The following is a 20,532-nucleotide window of genomic DNA, read 5'->3' as shown; positions in this document are numbered from 1 at the left end:
GTAAGATACTGTCAGAAATTGTCCATTAACTTGTTGATTGTAAAGTTTTTTATTCTGCTTTTTTTCTAAAGCAAAAGAAGAAATAAACAATTTGAAACTTCTGTCAAATTTAAGTGAGAATTACCAACGATAAATTCCTGTTGTTTCTGCAGCATCTGAACGCATCATTCATTTTATCCAGCAGCAGCCTTTAAATGGAATTAAACTTTTAAGATTTGAAGACTCTTCTCATGCGGAGATAAATAAAAATGAAAGTTCAGCATTTATTCTTCTCTTATGGAACTCAGAATCACACGAAACACGCAGGCAGGGTTGGCAAGAAGACCGTGTTTTAGTAGCTAAAAGCTGTGTGTGGATGAACACAGGTCAAAGGTCAGCAGCGATGAGCCGGTATTAACAACAAAGAGGCCTCCTGAGATTCCTGTCCTGCCTGCTGGTGTTTAACTCCTGCAGAGCAGAAGCATGGAAAGTCATTAGCATCTGATTAATCATTCACTTGTGATTGATTTAGCATCAAATGCTCCTTTTGGGCCTTTCTTTAATTCTCTGGGGAAGGCCTCTCAGACGGAGCTGCATGAGAAAACACTGTAGCCAAACCCCGAAAAACCACTTCTTCCTTCTGTTTTACAGTTTCACAGAAGAGCCAGATTGAAAGGACATTAAAGGACGCTTGGCAGGACAAAGAGTGTTGGATTACTCCCTGCTCTGCTCCCTATCTGTAATCTGAATCAGTATCAGAGAGTTTCCCCAGCTGTGTCCACTTCCTCTTCAGTCTGAGGAGCGACACAACGCTGACCAAGATACTGGAAATGCAAAAACCGCCTATTGGAGGGGAGCACACGGGAGTAGAGAAGGGAAAAACCTCAATTACAAATGTCTTACCCTGGGATTACAAGGCGAGAACTGAAAAGACTGAACAAAGCGCACTCATGCAGAGACTTTTAGGCCTGAAAGCCTGAAAAACTGATCAGTGACCATTAAAAAAAGAAGAAACTATTAGCGATTAGCACAAACTCAGGGTGGCATCTTCTAACTAATTCACAGAAAACCTGTCAAACAACTCTAACCAATGGCAAAATAACGTCCGCCGCAGTGCATTCTGGGATCTGTTAGAACAGGAAGTTATCGATGAACACAACAAATAACCTGATCTTTGTAGATATGAGAGGTTTAACTCTGCAACACTCTGAGCATCAGGTTAAAGCTGAAACCGACTCCCTTAGCATCAGGTTAAAGCTGAAACCGACTCTGAGCATCAGGTTAAAGATGAAACCGACTCCCTTAGCATCAGGTTAAAGCTGAAACCGACTCTGAGCATCAGGTTAAAGCTGAAGCCGACTCCCTTAGCATCAGGTTAAAGCTGAAACCGACTCTGAGCATCAGGTTAAAGCTGAAACCGACTCCCTTAGCATCAGGTTAAAGCTGAAACCGACTCTGAGCATCAGGTTAAAGCTGAAACCGACTCTGAGCATCAGGTTAAAGCTGAAACCGACTCCCTTAGCATCAGGTTAAAGCTGAAAGCAACTCTGAGCATCAGGTTAAAGCTGAAACCGACTCCCTTAGCATCAGGTTAAAGCTGAAACCGACTCCCTTAGCATCAGGTTAAAGCTGAAACCGACTCCCTTAGCATCAGGTTAAAGCTGAAACCGACTCCCTTAGCATCAGGTTAAAGCTGAAACCGACTCTGAGCATCAGGTTAAAGCTGAAACCGACTCCCTTAGCATCAGGTTAAAGCTGAAACCGACTCCCTTAGCATCAGGTTAAAGCTGAAACCGACTCTGAGCATCAGGTTAAAGCTGAAACCGACTCCCTTAGCATCAGGTTAAAGCTGAAACCGACTCTGAGCATCAGGTTAAAGCTGAAACCGACTCTGAGCATCAGGTTAAAGCTGAAACCGACTCCCTTAGCATCAGGTTAAAGCTGAAACCGACTCCCTTAGCATCAGGTTAAAGCTGAAACCGACTCTGAGCATCAGGTTAAAGCTGAAACCGACTCTGAGCATCAGGTTAAAGCTGAAACCGACTCCCTTAGCATCAGGTTAAAGCTGAAACCGACTCTGAGCATCAGGTTAAAGCTGAAACCGACTCCCTTAGCATCAGGTTAAAGCTGAAACCGACTCCCTTAGCATCAGGTTAAAGCTGAAACCGACTCCCTTAGCATCAGGTTAAAGCTGAAACCGACTCTGAGCATCAGGTTAAAGCTGAAACCGACTCCCTTAGCATCAGGTTAAAGCTGAAACCGACTCCCTTAGCATCAGGTTAAAGCTGAAACCGACTCCCTTAACATCAGGTTAAAGCTGAAACCGACTCCCTTAGCATCAGGTTAAAGCTGAAACCGACTCTGAGCATCAGGTTAAAGCTGAAACCGACTCCCTTAGCATCAGGTTAAAGCTGAAACCGACTCCCTTAGCATCAGGTTAAAGCTGAAACCGACTCCCTTAGCATCAGGTTAAAGCTGAAACCGACTCTGAGCATCAGGTTAAAGCTGAAACCGACTCCCTTAGCATCAGGTTAAAGCTGAAACCGACTCCCTTAGCATCAGGTTAAAGCTGAAACCGACTCTGAGCATCAGGTTAAAGCTGAAACCGACTCCCTTAGCATCAGGTTAAAGCTGAAACCGACTCCCTTAGCATCAGGTTAAAGCTGAAACCGACTCCCTTAGCATCAGGTTAAAGCTGAAACCGACTCCCTTAGCATCAGGTTAAAGCTGAAACCGACTCCCTTAGCATCAGGTTAAAGCTGAAACCGACTCCCTTAACATCAGGTTAAAGCTGAAACCGACTCCCTTAGCATCAGGTTAAAGCTGAAACCGACTCTGAGCATCAGGTTAAAGCTGAAACCGACTCCCTTAGCATCAGGTTAAAGCTGAAACCGACTCTGAGCATCAGGTTAAAGCTGAAACCGACTCTGAGCATCAGGTTAAAGCTGAAACCGACTCTGAGCATCAGGTTAAAGCTGAAACCGACTCCCTTAGCATCAGGTTAAAGCTGAAACCGACTCCCTTAGCATCAGGTTAAAGCTGAAACCGACTCCCTTAGCATCAGGTTAAAGCTGAAACCGACTCCCTTAGCATCAGGTTAAAGCTGAAACCGACTCCCTTAGCATCAGGTTAAAGCTGAAACCGACTCCCTTAGCATCAGGTTAAAGCTGAAACCGACTCCCTTAGCATCAGGTTAAAGCTGAAACCGACTCTGAGCATCAGGTTAAAGCTGAAACCGACTCTGAGCATCAGGTTAAAGCTGAAACCGACTCCCTTAGCATCAGGTTAAAGCTGAAACCGACTCCCTTAGCATCAGCTTAAAGCTGAAACCGACTCCCTTAGCATCAGGTTAAAGCTGAAACCGACTCCCTTAGCATCAGGTTAAAGCTGAAACCGACTCCCTTAGCATCAGGTTAAAGCTGAAACCGACTCCCTTAGCATCAGGTTAAAGCTGAAACCGACTCCCTTAGCATCAGGTTAAAGCTGAAACCGACTCTGAGCATCAGGTTAAAGCTGAAACCGACTCTGAGCATCAGGTTAAAGCTGAAACCGACTCCCTTAGCATCAGGTTAAAGCTGAAACCGACTCTGAGCATCAGGTTAAAGCTGAAACCGACTCCCTTAGGATCAGGTTAAAGCTGAAACCGACTCCCTTAGCATCAGGTTAAAGCTGAAACCGACTCCCTTAGCATCAGGTTAAAGCTGAAACCGACTCCCTTAGCATCAGGTTAAAGCTGAAACCGACTCCCTTAGCATCAGGTTAAAGCTGAAACCGACTCTGAGCATCAGGTTAAAGCTGAAACCGACTCTGAGCATCAGGTTAAAGCTGAAACCGACTCCCTTAGCATCAGGTTAAAGCTGAAACCGACTCCCTTAGCATCAGGTTAAAGCTGAAACCGACTCCCTTAGCATCAGGTTAAAGCTGAAACCGACTCCCTTAGCATCAGGTTAAAGCTGAAACCGACTCCCTTAGCATCAGGTTAAAGCTGAAACCGACTCCCTTAGCATCAGGTTAAAGCTGAAACCGACTCCCTTAGCATCAGGTTAAAGCTGAAACCGACTCCCTTAGCATCAGGTTAAAGCTGAAACCGACTCTGAGCATCAGGTTAAAGCTGAAACCGACTCTGAGCACCAGGTTAAAGCTGAAACCGACTCCCTTAGCATCAGGTTAAAGCTGAAACCGACTCTGAGCATCAGGTTAAAGCTGAAACCGACTCCCTTAGCATCAGGTTAAAGCTGAAACCGACTCCCTTAGCATCAGGTTAAAGCTGAAACCGACTCCCTTAGCATCAGGTTAAAGCTGAAACCGACTCCCTTAGCATCAGGTTAAAGCTGAAACCGACTCCCTTAGCATCAGGTTAAAGCTGAAACCGACTCCCTTAGCATCAGGTTAAAGCTGAAACCGACCCTTAGCATCAGGTTAAAGCTGAAACCGACTCCCTTAGCATCAGGTTAAAGCTGAAACCGACTCCCTTAGCATCAGGTTAAAGCTGAAACCGACTCCCTTAGCATCAGGTTAAAGCTGAAACCGACTCCCTTAGCATCAGGTTAAAGCTGAAACCGACTCTGAGCATCAGGTTAAAGCTGAAACCGACTCCCTTAGCATCAGGTTAAAGCTGAAACCGACTCTGAGCACCAGGTTAAAGCTGAAACCGACTCTGAGCACCAGGTTAAAGCTGAAACCGACTCCCTTAGCATCAGGTTAAAGCTGAAACCGACTCTGAGCATCAGGTTAAAGCTGAAACCGACTCTGAGCATCAGGTTAAAGCTGAAACCGACTCGGAGCATCAGGTTAAAGCTGAAACCGACTCCCTTAGCATCAGGTTAAAGCTGAAACCGACTCCCTTAGCATCAGGTTAAAGCTGAAACCGACTCCCTTAGCATCAGGTTAAAGCTGAAACCGACTCCCTTAGCATCAGGTTAAAGCTGAAACCGACTCCCTTAGCATCAGGTTAAAGCTGAAACCGACTCCCTTAGCATCAGGTTAAAGCTGAAACCGACTCTGAGCACCAGGTTAAAGCTGAAACCGACTCTGAGCACCAGGTTAAAGCTGAAACCGACTCCCTTAGCATCAGGTTAAAGCTGAAACCGACTCTGAGCATCAGGTTAAAGCTGAAACCGACTCTGAGCATCAGGTTAAAGCTGAAACCGACTCTGAGCATCAGGTTAAAGCTGAAACCGACTCCCTTAGCATCAGGTTAAAGCTGAAACCGACTCCCTTAGCATCAGGTTAAAGCTGAAACCGACTCCCTTAGCATCAGGTTAAAGCTGAAACCGACTCCCTTAGCATCAGGTTAAAGCTGAAACCGACTCTGAGCATTAGGTTAAAGCTGAAACCGACTCTGAGCATCAGGTTAAAGCTGAAACCGACTCTGAGCACCAGGTTAAAGCTGAAACCGACTCTGAGCATCAGGTTAAAGCTGAAACCGACTCTGAGCATCAGGTTAAAGCTGAAACCGACTCCCTTAGCATCAGGTTAAAGCTGAAACCGACTCTGAGCATCAGGTTAAAGCTGAAACCGACTCCCTTAGCATCAGGTTAAAGCTGAAACCGACTCTGAGCATCAGGTTAAAGCTGAAACCGACTCTGAGCATCAGGTTAAAGCTGAAACCGACTCCCTTAGCATCAGGTTAAAGCTGAAACCGACTCCCTTAGCATCAGGTTAAAGCTGAAACCGACTCTGAGCATCAGGTTAAAGCTGAAACCGACTCTGAGCATCAGGTTAAAGCTGAAACCGACTCCCTTAGCATCAGGTTAAAGCTGAAACCGACTCCCTTAGCATCAGGTTAAAGCTGAAACCGACTCCCTTAGCATCAGGTTAAAGCTGAAACCGACTCCCTTAGCATCAGGTTAAAGCTGAAACCGACTCTGAGCATCAGGTTAAAGCTGAAACCGACTCTTAGCATCAGGTTAAAGCTGAAACCGACTCTTAGCATCAGGTTAAAGCTGAAACCGACTCTGAGCATCAGGTTAAAGCTGAAACCGACTCCCTTAGCATCAGGTTAAAGCTGAAACCGACTCCCTTAGCATCAGGTTAAAGCTGAAACCGACTCCCTTAGCATCAGGTTAAAGCTGAAACCGACTCCCTTAGCATCAGGTTAAAGCTGAAACCGACTCTGAGCATCAGGTTAAAGCTGAAACCGACTCTGAGCATCAGGTTAAAGCTGAAACCGACTCTTAGCATCAGGTTAAAGCTGAAACCGACTCTGAGCATCAGGTTAAAGCTGAAACCGACTCTTAGCATCAGGTTAAAGCTGAAACCGACTCTGAGCATCAGGTTAAAGCTGAAACCGACTCCCTTAGCATCAGGTTAAAGCTGAAACCGACTCCCTTAGCATCAGGTTAAAGCTGAAACCGACTCCCTTAGCATCAGGTTAAAGCTGAAACCGACTCCCTTAGCATCAGGTTAAAGCTGAAACCGACTCTGAGCATCAGGTTAAAGCTGAAACCGACTCTGAGCATCAGGTTAAAGCTGAAACCGACTCTTAGCATCAGGTTAAAGCTGAAACCGACTCTGAGCATCAGGTTAAAGCTGAAACCGACTCTTAGCATCAGGTTAAAGCTGAAACCGACTCTTAGCATCAGGTTAAAGCTGAAACCGACTCTTAGCATCAGGTTAAAGCTGAAACCGACTCTTAGCATCAGGTTAAAGCTGAAACCGACTCTGAGCATCAGGTTAAAGCTGAAACCGACTCCCTTAGCATCAGGTTAAAGCTGAAACCGACTCCCTTAGCATCAGGTTAAAGCTGAAACCGACTCCCTTAGCATCAGGTTAAAGCTGAAACCGACTCCCTTAGCATCAGGTTAAAGCTGAAACCGACTCTGAGCATCAGGTTAAAGCTGAAACCGACTCTGAGCATCAGGTTAAAGCTGAAACCGACTCTTAGCATCAGGTTAAAGCTGAAACCGACTCTGAGCATCAGGTTAAAGCTGAAACCGACTCTGAGCATCAGGTTAAAGCTGAAACCGACTCTGAGCACCAGGTTAAAGCTGAACGAGGCCCAGAGCTGCAGAGCTGCAGCACCCGGCTTCTGTTGCCGGCACGGATCGTTTGTTTAACTCCGTGGACGACTTGTGGAGCTGCGAACCTCGTGCCCCGCTGTCTGAGAGGCAGAGAGAGCTCCTTTGTGTCGTCCGTGTGGGTCAGAGGCTAACAACGCTCACCCATTCACCTCAGCCCTGTCTTCCTGTCCCGTCTCAGGGGAGGTGGGGCCAGTCTGCAGCCGACAGGAGGCAGACTGAACCGCTCTGACTCGGGTTGTGTTCAGGACCCACATTCACTGCCATTCATCACTCCAGATCCGTTCGGATTTGACTGATTTATTGGACTCCATATCTTGTTTGTCAGTGTTTCCTACTCTGGGATGTCTGAGCAGAGGGGGGTGCACTGCAAAGCCAGACTGGGGGCTCAGAAAGCTGTGCTGAGCTGAAAGTCTGGATCTGGAGCTTATTTAACCCAGCGAGATCACCCCAAAAACTCATTAAATGATCTGAAAAGCATCATTTCTCCTGAAACGTTTGAGTGTTGTCAGGCAGAATAACTGAAAGATGGCGTCTGTCATTATGACATAATCTGAAGAATCTGATCATCAAATAAACTAATCAATAGCCTAATTCAATCATCTCCACAGGTGGGGAGTGGTTCGTAATTAAAGTGCTGAATCTGTGAGCTCCACTCAGCAGCTGATCCAACATTCATCTGAAGTCAACTCAAACGGCTGATCTTCAAGGCTCAAAGCCGAACGAATCATTTCTGATCAAGATTTTCAGCTAAAAAGGAGCTCTGCAATGACGACACGTCCCGTTACCACGGCAACCAGGTACTCAGAGGGGTTTTTAAGGTCCAGATCAATCCTTTCACCTCAGAGCTGAACCAACCTCCTATCAGGCTGAAACTTTAAGAGCTTTACATCAAACCATCACATGAAAACGAGCCAGAACACCCAGAGTTTATCCAAGAGTGGATCTGGATCCAGCGTTATTACCCAAATAGGCAGTTTCCTGTCCGAGGGGCTTTCCAATCATCTTCTCCGTGGTTTTGCTGGACTTCTTAAGGCTCTGGTACATATTAACATCCAGAGTAATCTCAGAGCAATTTGATGCCATCATTAACTCCACCAGAGTTTAAGAGAGGAACAGAGAGGAAGTGGGTTTCCCTTCCTGCCAGTGAGCAGCTTCAGCCTCCTTTATGGCTTTCAGTCACCTGTTCAGGACATCAGGTCGATGCTTTCTGTGCAACTACAGCAGGAAACAGTTTCAAGTTTTAGAAAAGTTTATTAAGAGAAAGCAGCCAGACTTCCTGTAACCTTTAAAGTGTCCTGATCAACAGTTCTGCAGCTTTCTGAAGCTCTTTCAGAGCTTTTCTTTGGACATTTTCTGCTTTTTCCCTCATTTTCAGTCCTTGTTCCTGAGCATTTTCAGTGTTTTTTCTTTGTTCAGCCACTAAACTCTGAGCTATGAAGCATTCAGGCAGAAAAAAGGCTCCTAACTCAAGGGATGAACCAGTGTTGTGTCGACACAGAACAGACAACTTAGCAAAGAAGCCGTTTTAAACTGGATCTTTAGGCACTTTGTCACAAAGACACATCATTTGTTCCCATTTCTTTAGCTGCATCTATGAAAAACAGCAAAGAAAACACAGTTTGACAGACAGAAAATAGGATTTCTGCAGCAACAAGGTGATTCCCAAAGAGCTATTAGCTGAAAACTTGGCTTATCTCAGCATGGTGTGCAGTGTGTCCTTAAAACATTTGAGGAAACTGGACAAGTGGAGGACAAAAGAAGAAGAGTCAGGCCTAAAAAACTATCTTCAGCAGATGAACAGGATCTGAAAGTGATGTCCTTAAGAAAGAGGAAAAAATCCAGCTGTGACCTGACAGGACCTGAGAGATGCATCTGGACCTTCAGCTGATCCATCTACTGTTGGCCCAAGCCTCATCAGAAATGGTCTCCATGGAAGGGTGGCTGTCAAGAAGCCGTTCTTAAGGAAGGGAAACAGGGAGAAAAGGCTGAGCTGTGCCAAAGGACACAAGAAGTGGACTGAAAATCAGTGGCAACAGGTCTTATGGAGGGATGAATCCTCCCCAGAGCCCGGACCTCAACATTATTGAAGCAGTGTGGGATCATCTGACAGAGAACGGAACAAAAGGCAGCCCACATCCAAAGAAGAGCTTTATATACTGCATTTCCATTTATGTTTCCCCGTTTAAATAAATCACTGCAACCATCTCCAGTTTTCCTGGGAACATAAAAACTTCTACAAAGTCCTTTTATTAGAAAAAGACAGAAGAAAAAACAGCCTGATGCTTTGAGATAAAGTGACATTATGGAAAAAAACACGTTTTGGAAAGTGATGGAACTGAGTTTTGGTTAAATGCAACATTTCATTCCTCCTCACCGAGATGGAAAAACCCACAGAAGACATGTAAAATGATCAATAAAACAGGTCAAATCTACCTTCGATACCAGGTTAAAGCAGCTCATTATATGAGATCATCATTTGCAAATGTATAGAGATGATTATGTTAAATAAGATTTAAGATTACATTAAAATTAAGTGATAGGTCCCCAATAGTTTACCTTAAACTCACTTAATCTGTTTGACCTATTATTCAAACGTTTATAGAATTAATCTAAAAGCCTAAGGAAGCTGCAAACAGAATGATTCTGCTTTATAAATATTCTTTTTGAGTAGACGGAACCTTTTTAATGTTTTAATGACCTTTAATTTAATAATAAGTACATGCAACACGTGACTGAACTCACCATTGGCATTTTTAGCACTTATTAGGTGCTCGCAGGCCTGCAGCAGACCCCACAGCTCCGCGTCGTTGTTCACGGTTCCCTCCAGCAGCTCCAGGGTCACCGGGAGGCAGGTGAGCCCGCCGCTCCGCGCCTCCTCTCCCGCCACCCGCAGCGCCCGCCCGGCCACCTCTTCCACGAGACTTTCCACGCAGGCCGTCAGACAGACTGCAGCGTACTCGTGCACACGCACCGACACGCGTGTTTCCACCATCCACCTGAAGAAGCGGCCGACGGAGAGCGTGAGCCCGCAGCGCGCGGACTCGCCCTGCCGGAGCGCGGTGCCACCGGAGCTCATGCAGTGCAGGGACACCGCCCTCACGGCGGAGGAGACGCACCTCTCCGCCAGACCCCAGCTCAGCACCAGCTTCACCGCGCTCTGGACCTCGAGGCGTGTGCACCGTTTGTGGAGCTCACACAGCCGCTGCGCCTCCCGGGAGATCCGCACCAAAGCCCTCCGGAGCAGGACGGACAGCTTGTGAACTGCCTCCGCGGTGAAGGAAGCGTCCGAGCCGGAGACTTTACGCACCACCTCCTGCAGCTCCTGCTCCGTCCAGGGATACTCCTCCAGCTCCGGTAGGCTGGGACACCTGGCCAGGATGTCCGCCGCGTCCTCCGGCAGAGAGCTCACAGTGTCCCAGCTGCCGTTCCTGCTGTACATGGAGCCGGCGTGCTGCCACCAGGAGCCCCGACGTGGAGTGCTGGCGTGCGGCTGAGAATGTCTCGACTTATCGGAGGATGACAGACTGATGGACGGACAGAGCTCTCCGGCCCCATAACCCGAGTCCAAACTCAGGTCCTCCAGCGTTTTTATCAACAAACAGTTGGACATGGCGCGGAGGGATTCGGGAGTTTCTTTAACTCCTGTCACTTTACGCACAGAGAGGGACTCTGTTTCCCATTAAATCCCAGTTTAACCGCGCGCACCTGCAGCGGTACGGCCTCCAGGACAAACAGCTGCAGCACACTGACCCGATGAGCCCAAACTAACCACTATTTGAAGGGGATCACGCTCAAGGGACCGATCACATTTCAGGGTCCAGCTGAGCTCACTGCCTCTCTACAGCGCCCCTCTGTGGCCATACTGACAAACTGCAGCTGAGGACTAACACTTCTGAGTACTAAATCATCTGTAAGAGTTTGCTATCGTGTTTAAAATATAGTTTAGGAGTGTCTTCTTTTTTAAATATTAAGTTAGTAAGAGTAATTGGTTTAAAAATATGCATGATAGCTCGTTAATTTCGACTTTTACTGTTGAATCTGAGGCTAACTTTAGCTAGCTTACTTTATATTATCCATCGATCACTAAGCTAATTTTCCAGGCTGCTGCTTGGAATAAAATAAAAAGGGTTGTTTAAATTTCTTCCCATTATTTCCAAAGTATTTTCAGACTCTTAAAACTCCCTTATCATCTTAAATATTTTGCTTACAGCTGTTTCTTAACGGTTTACAAAGGGCGCAAGCTTTATAACTGTCCCTACCCGCTACTGCGCACGCGCGAGTTATGTCTGCGTCAGCGGGATTTATCATAATGTGGACTGTGTCTCCCCCTGTTGGCCAATAATGGTACAGTCCAACAATAAACGGTAAATAACGATGAATAAAGAACAACATTTTTATTTTTGGGAAACATCTGTGTCCATCACAACAACCTAGACAGGACCAATTGAAATTATTTAAATTGGTTTTTTTTGATGACTGCCAGTTTATACTCGGATACAATTGATCGGAAACTGCGAATATAGTCGTTGCCCGCTAAAAAAGATTATTTCTATCATGACTGCATGATCGGGGCAACTTTAACACTTTGCTACAGTAGACTTCTCACGGCTGACATGAAATATTGGGGTTAACACTGGTTTTAATAATGACATTATTGTGCTTTTTACCCTCAATTCAGAGCCTTGATGAATGTGATGAGTTAGGGACCCTAAATAAGGGTCATTTCATGTCATAGTGGCTGCTGTGAGCCACATTGTCCAATGCAAACTCCAGTGTAAGCACCAGATATTCTTTACTGATGCAGACCTACCTTTTTTCTATTTAAAAAAGTAAATCATTCCACTGTAAGATCAGTTTGATCGTTGTTTTTGACCAGAACAGACACATAATTTGAATAAAAACACATGTATGGGGGGTTGTACGCACCCGAATACAAACATATTAGTGTAGAAGAGCTGGGAAAGTGCTTTTTGCATAATATGTCCCCTTTAAGCATCAGTGGTGAACCGACTGCATTAATGTACATGCCAAAAATGTAAATTCAACTTAACTTGCAATCATAAATATAGTAAGATACTGTCAGAAATTGTCCATTAACTTGTTGATTGTAAAGTTGGTTTTTATTCTGCTTTTTTTCTAAAGCAAAAGAAGAAATAAACTATTTGAAACTTAAGTCAAATTTAAGTGAGAATTAGCAACGATAAATTCCTGCTGTTTCTGCAGCATCTGAACGCATCATTAATTTTATCCAGCAGCAGCCTTTAGTTGGAATTAAAACCAAGACTAAATTCTCCACTCCATCACTTTAACAGAAACAGGACAGACACAGGAAATAAAGGAAGATAAAGGTTGTATTGTTTCAGCTTCAAACCAAATACTAGCACCAGATCTCTTTTAAACACACTGAAAACCAGCAAAACTGTTCAACTGTGGCAACTTTGACACACAATCAGGAGTTTTAACGTTTAAATAAAGCCACGTATCATTAAACATATTCACATGAGTCAAAGTAACGTTAAGAAATTCCAAGATTTGCAAGATCTGACTCGATTTTTTCTTAACTAAACTTTTCTAGAATGTTTCTACTTGTCTCGGCTTGAGTCTAAATCTAGATACACTTTTCACCTAAACCAACCACAAGATGTCAGCGTTTCATTACTTCTAAGCACAAAGCAGAACAGTTCCTACATTCAAACTGGTCCAAGGTCTGTTTACCTACTGGATCTACAATACTGTACAAATCTAACACAAAATAAATTCATCCAGTTCTGCAAGAAATAAAAGTCTGTTTTCACCTTTCAAGGAGGAAATAATGAGCTTCATTCCTAAGAGTTTGAGTAAAACAATAAATTACTGAGCTACAAAAACACTCCTTTAAAGTTAGCTCAATGTGTACAATCATAAGAGTGAGCCAGCTCACCATGTCAGAGGTTTCATGTTCAGTCCAACACCAGAAAGCTGTTTCTCATCCTCAAGTAGAGTCCGAAAACTGAAGGTTCAACGTCAACAGCAGAAGAACTGAAGCCAATCCAAGTAAGGCATCGAGACATGAGTACAAAAGATAAAACTGTAACTCTGCTAGCAAACACTTTAAAAAGGCCGACAGAGACGATCTATCTAACAAAACCTTTAAAAAACTACAAAACGTGTCTTTTATTGTAAAGGGCGATCACTCAGAAGTCCAACCGGGAAACAATGTGGATGCTGAAGAATCCAGAGTTCGGTGTCTGGAATGAAGCAGTGGGTCGGAGACGCAGTGAAGAGCTCAGAAGGAGAGGATGGAGAAACCTGGAGAAGGTCCCGATGACTGTGGCAGAGGCGTGACGACGGATGCGATTTGGGCTGAACTTTGAAGCCGGATCATTTGTGAGAGACGACATTCACTCTTTAGCTTGTGTGAAGCCCCAAAAGCATCAGATCCTACACTTCCCATGATGCAACCTGACAGCATCTTTTCATTTTCTGTTTGCAACATTTTTTACGCTCTTCAGGCCCACTTTTGGACCATCCTGATGACATCATCATGACATCATCAGGAATAGTAGGACTTGCAGATGTTGCTTCAGAGCTGCAGAGGACCCTAAACCGGTCCGACATAAGTAAAACCCTTTAACTGTCTCCATGTCATCATTTTTGTGTGTCTCATCGTGTTAATTATTGCTGCACAATACACCAGTTAGCCATAACAATGTGACCTCTGACAGCTGGAGTGAAAAACGCTGGTTATCTTATTACAGTGGCGGAACGCATCGAGCCGCAAATCCGGAACATATTCGCAGCTGCAGCCCAGTCTGCAGTGGTCTGGACCAACCAAAAAAGGAAGGAAAACCAGTTGGCCATGGCCCATTTCTGTCCTATCCCACCGAAGAGCTGCTGTAGCTCAAAATGCTAAAAACTGGTTCCCAGTTTGTCGCGTTCAGGGCTCCATAGCCTCAGACCGGTCGTGGTACCAATGCTGAATTGTAATCACCATTAAAAGCGTCTACAGTGGACATGAAAGCTTCAAATTCTAACCATGGAGCAGTAGAAGAAGGTTGGTCTGATCTGATCTGCCCAAAGGACCAGTGGGACCATGTGGGTTCTGTTCTGCTGGGAAACCCTGTTGCTGACTGAGTGCATCCCTCCATGGAAACAGTATTCCAAGGTGGCAACTGTGTCTTTCAGCAGGATAATGCACCCTGAAAAGGGTTCAGGAATGATCTGAGAAACAGAACAAGTTCAAGGTTCTCTGTGCTAGACAAACAAGTCCAATCCACAGAGGCCCCACCTCACAACTCAAAGGACTTAAAGGATCTGCTGCTAACTGCCTGGTGCCAGATCCCACAGCTCACCTTCAGAGGTCCAGCAGAGTTCATAAGGGAAGAGGGGGACTTACTCAATATGAGGTGGGTGGTCATAATGTTACGGCTTACTGGTGTGTGTGTGCAATATCCAACACCTATTTAAACTGTAAAACGAGGTGTTATAGCGCCACCTGCTGTTCATCTTGATAATTAACTCCAAATATCCACATAAATACGGAGGCTGTGAAAGGATATCAGCCACATGTTGTAAAAACGATGAATGTTGGATGCAAGCAGACTTGGATTAATGCTAAACTAAACTAAACTCACGACTGTGGAGGGCTCATCAGGGTTTAAAGGGGAACTCTGGTGTTTTTAAACCTTATTTCTGGCATTAAATACGTTCATCTACTCACAGAGAACAGTTTGGTGAAAGTCGGCGTCCTTCAGAAGATATTTAGATAACTGGAGATCCATATAACGGAGAGAACGGGGCTTAGAGGATGCAGCCTCTAAATAAGGCATTATCTGTCTTTATTTCACCAATACTTTAAGAAGAATGAATGAATGAACGTGTGCTATAGCTGCTGTTAGCTCATAGCTGCTGTTATGTGGCTACTTGCAGCTATAGGAGAGCTAACGGAGGGATTTCTACACAGGCACTCTACTGGGACCACTTCATCCACACGCCCCCCTGCAGCACAGTTTATTCACTCTGTGCTCTGTGACAGTCGGCTAACTTCACACAGAGTTTGCTGCTGATAGTTTTGTGCAACATAGCAGGATATTTATCAGATTTAGACGACAACTTTGAGTAAAATGGACGTTCTTACCGGAGTAAATAAAGTGGTCCCAGTAGAGTGCCTGTGTAGAAATCCCTCCATTAGCTCTCCTTTAGCTGCAAGTAGCCACATAACAGCAGCTATGAGCTAACAGAGCTATAGCACACGTTCATTCATTCATTCTTCTTAAAGTATTGGTGAAATAAAGACAGATAATGCCTTATTTAGAGGCTGCATCCTCTAAGCCCCGTTCACTCCGTTATATGGATCTCCAGTTATCTAAATATCTTCTGAAGGACGCCGACTTTCACCAAACTGTTCTCAGTGAGCAGATGAACGTATTTCATGCCAGAAATAAGGTTTAAAAATACCGGAGTTCCCCTTTAAGAGCAATAACCAGAGAGATAATTCTGTCAAACTAAAAGTGAATTTAAACTATTAACAAATGAATCTTCAGCCAGGATGGATTCTGAAATGCCTGATAAACATGGATGCTGCTGTTCTGTTCAGTGTTTCAGGACCAAACCAATCTGCACCCACATATGTGATCACCTGCATGCCCGAGAACTGTTTATTCGGTCTGCTGTTGAACTTTAATCCACCATAGATGGAATCTAACATCAGGAGAAGTTTCATGCTGTCAAGTCACATGAGGACCGTTTTAATCCCGCAGCCCCAGAAGTGCTTTTTCTCATCATTTAAACCAACCAATTAGATCCTCTTTATCAATACTGTTGCTTCAACTGAAAACACATTTAAAGCAGTTATTGCTAGATGTTGGACATACTTTGGAGTTTGTGATTAGAACCACAAACTTGACCTTTTTATAATCAATAAAAAGCCTTTTAGCGCTCATTTCACGAATCTTTTCTCGTCTGAGGTTCCTCTGAGCCTGCAGTCACGTCCTGCTTTACTTCCACGTTGGAGGATAGAGCCGAGGCCCGTTCCAGCAGCTGGGCCAGGTAACAGTCCTCAGCCCTCTCTGCTGCCGACAGGCTCTCAGACTGAGTCTGGGCCACAGCCGACGACACGATCTGGGCTACAGGTGCGGAAAGAGTCTGTGGGACTTTGCAGGAGGACTGGAGCGTGTCACCTGCCAGGAGACCAGCTGCACGGGGGTCACCAGCTGTGTCAGGCTCTACTTTATCCCCCTCGTGGTCTGGCAGCAGCGGTGGATGCTCTGCCGTGTGCGCTGCTGGGCTCTCGGGGGGCTGGTAAGGCGGAGGCCCTGTCAGCGGGGAGCTGTCCTGAGTTAGCGGGACGCAGCTGTGGATGATGATGGGATCTGGGGAAGGCAGCGGGGCCTCCTGCTCCTCCACTGCCTCGATGTCCCTGGGGTCCTTGAAGGGGCTCTGGTCTGGGGATATGGAATCTGGTTGGGAGATGATGTGGAGGCTGAGGTCCGCTCTGGGGAATCCGCTGGCCGAGGCTGGCCTCCCCCTGGAGGGCTGGACCGGACTCAGCAGCACAGGCAGCTCCTGGCCCAGAGGCCTCCGAGGCAGCTCATCCGGCTTCCCTGAAACAAGCCAGGGAACAAGAAAAGACTCTCATGGTGCTTTTAAAGACTTTTTAACCCTCAGAGGACGGGTTGTTCGCTCAGTTGTGTACCTGGAGGAGGCAGGTCCAGCTTCATCTTCCGCAGCTCAGTCATGGAGGCCTGCAGCTGCTCGATGATGACGTCGTCGCTGTGGAAGAAAGTCTGAGCAATCCGTTCCTGCAGGAATTCTCTCAGCTCCTCCAGGGACATCTTTAAGAGCCGCTCTGAGGGAAAATGCACAGACAGCGTTTATATGGGCATATGTGCCACTTTCACAGCTACATCTGAGCAGAGCATCCACTCTTACGTGGACTGGGAAGTTTGCTTTGCTGTGTGGGATCTGCATTCAAATGAATCTTTAAAAAAAGCTCTCAGAGGCTCAGTTTTGGCTCCTGTCTCTTTAAGGCATGGATGTCAAACTCCGGTCCTGGAGGGCCGCTGTCCGGCAGGTTTTAGATGTTTCCCTGCTTCACCTGAATCAGATCAATGCATCATTAGCAGACTTGTGCAGAACTTTCGAAGAGATCCATTCAATCTGAATCAGGTGTGTTGAAGCATCTAAAACCTGCAGGACAGCGGCCCTCCAGGACCGGACTTTGACATATGTGCTTTAAGGCGCCTTCTGTGTGAATTTGTTGCTTATTCTTTAAGGGTGTGCTATAAAAAGATGCTATGAGGGAGGCAAATGGGTTTCATGATGGTGTCATCAAGTCCAGGAAGAAGAGGCAGCTGCTCCTGAACGCCTCATTATAAAAGTCCAGGCTGGACTTTATGATGAGGCGTTCAGGAGCAGCGTCTTTAGGAAGTAAACTTCACATTCAAAGGATTAAAACACAGAGGGGGGGGAGGGGAAACAACTGGAAGCATAACATGGTCTCTTAAAATGAACATGACCAAGAAATCATGAAAATGAGTTGGTTTCTATGGTGGCTTAGGTTAATGCAGCGTGCTACTGCCGTAAAACTGTCAGCAAACGTGGATAATGATGCATCATTTACTCTTGTGTATCTTCAGGACGGTGTAAGACATGGCGGTGAGGAGCCTCTCTCCCTCCAGGATGAAAATGTCCCACAGGCGAAGGGTCAGAGTGAACGGCGTCTGCAGGATCACAAACACAACAATTCACTGCGAGTCGGTCCGAGCAGCGCTTCCCCAAATCTGCAGCTCTCCTGCTGGACCCAGTCAGGAGGTTTGTCTGGTTCTGTCCCAGACCTCAGAGGCCCAGAGGCCCAGAGGCCCCTCGGAGCCCGGCGACTCAGCAGGACAGAGAAGTGCTGACAGGGGCTGAACGCTGCCAGACCTCCACCACAGGATTGTGGGCACAAATGGAGGAGGCTAATAACACGTTTAGCTTGACAGCTCTTAATGCGCTCCTCTAATGCAGCGTCCCAGGACTCACATTTCACCAGGATTACTTCTGCTGCAATCATGTCAAATTATGTGTGAAAAGGCCATTTTTTTGGCCGTGTTGTTGTGTTTTCGATCATGTCTGATGAAGCGTCCGTAGGAGGCGCTCTTCTCCCATGAATCCCTGCTTCTCTTGGCTTCTGAATCTCTGGAGCTTTTCCAAACTGAAAATGATTTTTTTTTGTACAGAATAAAACTCATATATTCATTTATACCAGAACAACCCCCCATGGAGGATCTTTAGCATGAACAAACCGACCATTTAATTCACTTAATCGATCTTCAGGGAAGGAACGTTGAGACGGGATGTTAGAAAGTGGAAGCTTTTGAACAGAGCCTGCAGGATTAGGCAGAGGATTCCTTTTCCTCTAGCTCAATAAACCCTGATGTGCATTTGAAAATCACGTCTCCTTTTATGGATTTCAGGCGTTAACCCATTTCTGCAGCGCCCCCTGGTGGCACTTCTTACAGATGTGAAGCAGGCTACTTATTAGCATTTATATGATTGAATGAATATGAGCTTTTATATAGAAGTTTGTGAACCTTCTGACTTGTTCCTGGGCCTGAAACGGTCCTGGAGCGCTGGTTTCCAGCCCTGCTTTCTTGAATCATTCATTAAACATCAGAGGAAAGTCTTTATATCACAGACTCCTGAGGGCTAAGTAAGATAACAAGCTGCTGTTTAACTGTGAAAAGCAAACCGGTTCCTCACCCTGTCGATGAAGCACTGCATGAACCACTTGGTGCTGTAAATCCCTGCAGACATCTGCTCTCTGTCCTGCAGAGGGAGACACAATCAGTGCACGAGCAGCGCTGAGATATCATCACACACTGTGTCATCCTGCAGCGCTGCTGCCTCACGCTCATCCCGCAGCGCTGCTGCCTCACGCTCATCCCGCAGCGCTGCCGCCTCACGCTCATCCTGCAGCGCTGCCGCCTCACGCTCATCCCGCAGCGCTGCCGCCTCACGCTCATTCTGCAGCGCTGCTGCCTCACGCTCATCCTGCAGCGCTGCTGCCTCACGCTCATCCTGCAGCGCTGCTGCCTCACGCTCATCCTGCAGCGCTGCTGCCTCACGCTCATCCTGCAGCGCTGCTGCCTCACGCTCATCCTGCAGCGCTGCTGCCTCACGCTCATTCTGCAGCGCTGCCGCCTCACGCTCATTCTGCAGCGCTGCCGCCTCACGCTCATCCTGCAGCGCTGCTGCCTCACGCTCATCCTGCAGCGCTGCTGCCTCACGCTCATCCTGCAGCGCTGCTGCCTCACTCTCATCCTGCAGCGCTCATCCCGCAGCGCTGCTGCCTCAGGCTCATTCTGCAGCGCTGCTGCCTCACTCTCATCCTGCAGCGCTGCTGCCTCATTCTGTCTCGTGCAACGCTTGCTTAACTGGGATCTCACCAGATGTTTCTTCAGCTTGGGGATGAGTTTGGAGATGATCTGATCATGATGCACCTGGAATCTCTGAAGTTTGGGAAACCCGGGGACGAAAAAGCCTTTAAAAGGGGGAAGAAAGCAGAGAAGAGCTTATTGATCACACTTTATGTAAATCTGTCGGAGCAGAAGCTCGGGCGAGTTGTGGGAGACGTCTCACCGTGCATGGCGTGCTTCTGGTTGGTCAGCAGCTGCGACAGCGCCCAGAAGGCGTCCTCCTCGTTCATGTACATGAGCAGCAGGGCGGCGATCTGACTCATACCCTGGCAGTAGCTCACCTCCTGCAGAAGACAACCAGACACGAGTCACAGCAGGACTTTCTCACCACCGCAGGCTGGGCCTGGTTCTGGTTCACGGTCATCTCAGGCTGAAGTAAACTCTGTGATATACATTACTGAGCAAAAGTCTTGAGCTGATCTTTATTTCTAAATAGATTTGCAGGAAAAGAGGAAATAGGTTTAACAGTTTACTGAAACACATAAACCCAGTTTCTCAGTTCTCAGCAGCTTTAAAGTGAATCTCTGCTCTGAGCTCCTTTATTCTCCAACACAGCCTGAACCCTCTGAGACAAGCTTTCTGTCATTTCTTTAAGGAGTCTTCAGGAATAGTTCTCCAGGCTTCTTGAAGGACATCCCAAAGCTCTTCTTTGGATGTGGGCTGCCTTTTGTTCCGTTCTCTGTCAGATGATCCCACACTGCTTCAATAATGTTGAGGTCCGGGCTCTGGGGAGGATTCATCCCTCCATAAGACCTGTTGCCACTGATTTTCAGTCCACTTCTTGTGTCATTTGGCACAGCTCAGCCTTTTCTCCCTGTTTCCCTTCCTTAAGAACGGCTTCTTGACAGCCACCCTTCCATGGAGACCATTTCTGATGAGGCTTGGGCCAACAGTAGATGGATCAGCTGAAGGTCCAGATGCATCTCTCAGGTCCTGTCAGGTCACAGCTGGATTTTTTCCTCTTTCTTAAGGACATCACTTTCAGATCCTGTTCATCTGCTGGAGATAGTTTTTTAGGCCTGACACTTCTTCTTTTGTCCTCCACTTGTCCAGTTTCCTCAAATGTTTTAAGGACACACTGCACACCATGCTGA

At 46.4% G+C, this 20,532-nt stretch overlaps 2 protein-coding genes across 3 annotated transcripts in view; both read right to left on the bottom strand.

Moving 5' to 3' along the window:
• Positions 1–10,735, bottom strand: part of LOC140301404 (ankyrin repeat and BTB/POZ domain-containing protein 2-like) — a 29,411-nt gene extending 18,676 nt beyond the window's left edge. Inside the window, exon 1 of the mRNA XM_072379823.1 lies at positions 9,744–10,735. Within this exon, the coding sequence (XP_072235924.1) occupies positions 9,744–10,611 (868 nt within the window). The 5' untranslated portion in view covers positions 10,612–10,735. The remainder of the gene's footprint in view (positions 1–9,743) is intronic.
• A 4,612-nt stretch (positions 10,736–15,347) lies between these two features.
• The window catches only part of LOC140301398 (USP6 N-terminal-like protein), a 28,538-nt gene continuing 23,353 nt past the window's right edge, over positions 15,348–20,532 (bottom strand). For both annotated transcript variants that reach the window (XM_072379802.1, XM_072379803.1), the window contains exons 9-14: positions 19,602–19,722; positions 19,409–19,503; positions 18,723–18,788; positions 17,602–17,701; positions 16,675–16,827; positions 15,348–16,582 (exon numbers count right to left, since the gene is read on the bottom strand). In XM_072379802.1, the coding sequence (XP_072235903.1) occupies positions 15,924–16,582; positions 16,675–16,827; positions 17,602–17,701; positions 18,723–18,788; positions 19,409–19,503; positions 19,602–19,722 (1,194 nt within the window). In that variant the 3' untranslated portion in view covers positions 15,348–15,923. The remainder of the gene's footprint in view (positions 16,583–16,674; positions 16,828–17,601; positions 17,702–18,722; positions 18,789–19,408; positions 19,504–19,601; positions 19,723–20,532) is intronic.

The sequence above is a fragment of the Leuresthes tenuis genome, unplaced genomic scaffold (genome assembly GCF_036924035.1).
Source record: "Leuresthes tenuis unplaced genomic scaffold, fLeuTen1.0.hap1 SCAF_2, whole genome shotgun sequence".
NCBI classification, from domain to species: domain Eukaryota; kingdom Metazoa; phylum Chordata; class Actinopteri; order Atheriniformes; family Atherinopsidae; genus Leuresthes; species Leuresthes tenuis.
The sequence above is the reverse complement of the archived record's forward strand: the minus strand, read 5'-3'. Positions and strand labels throughout refer to the sequence as shown.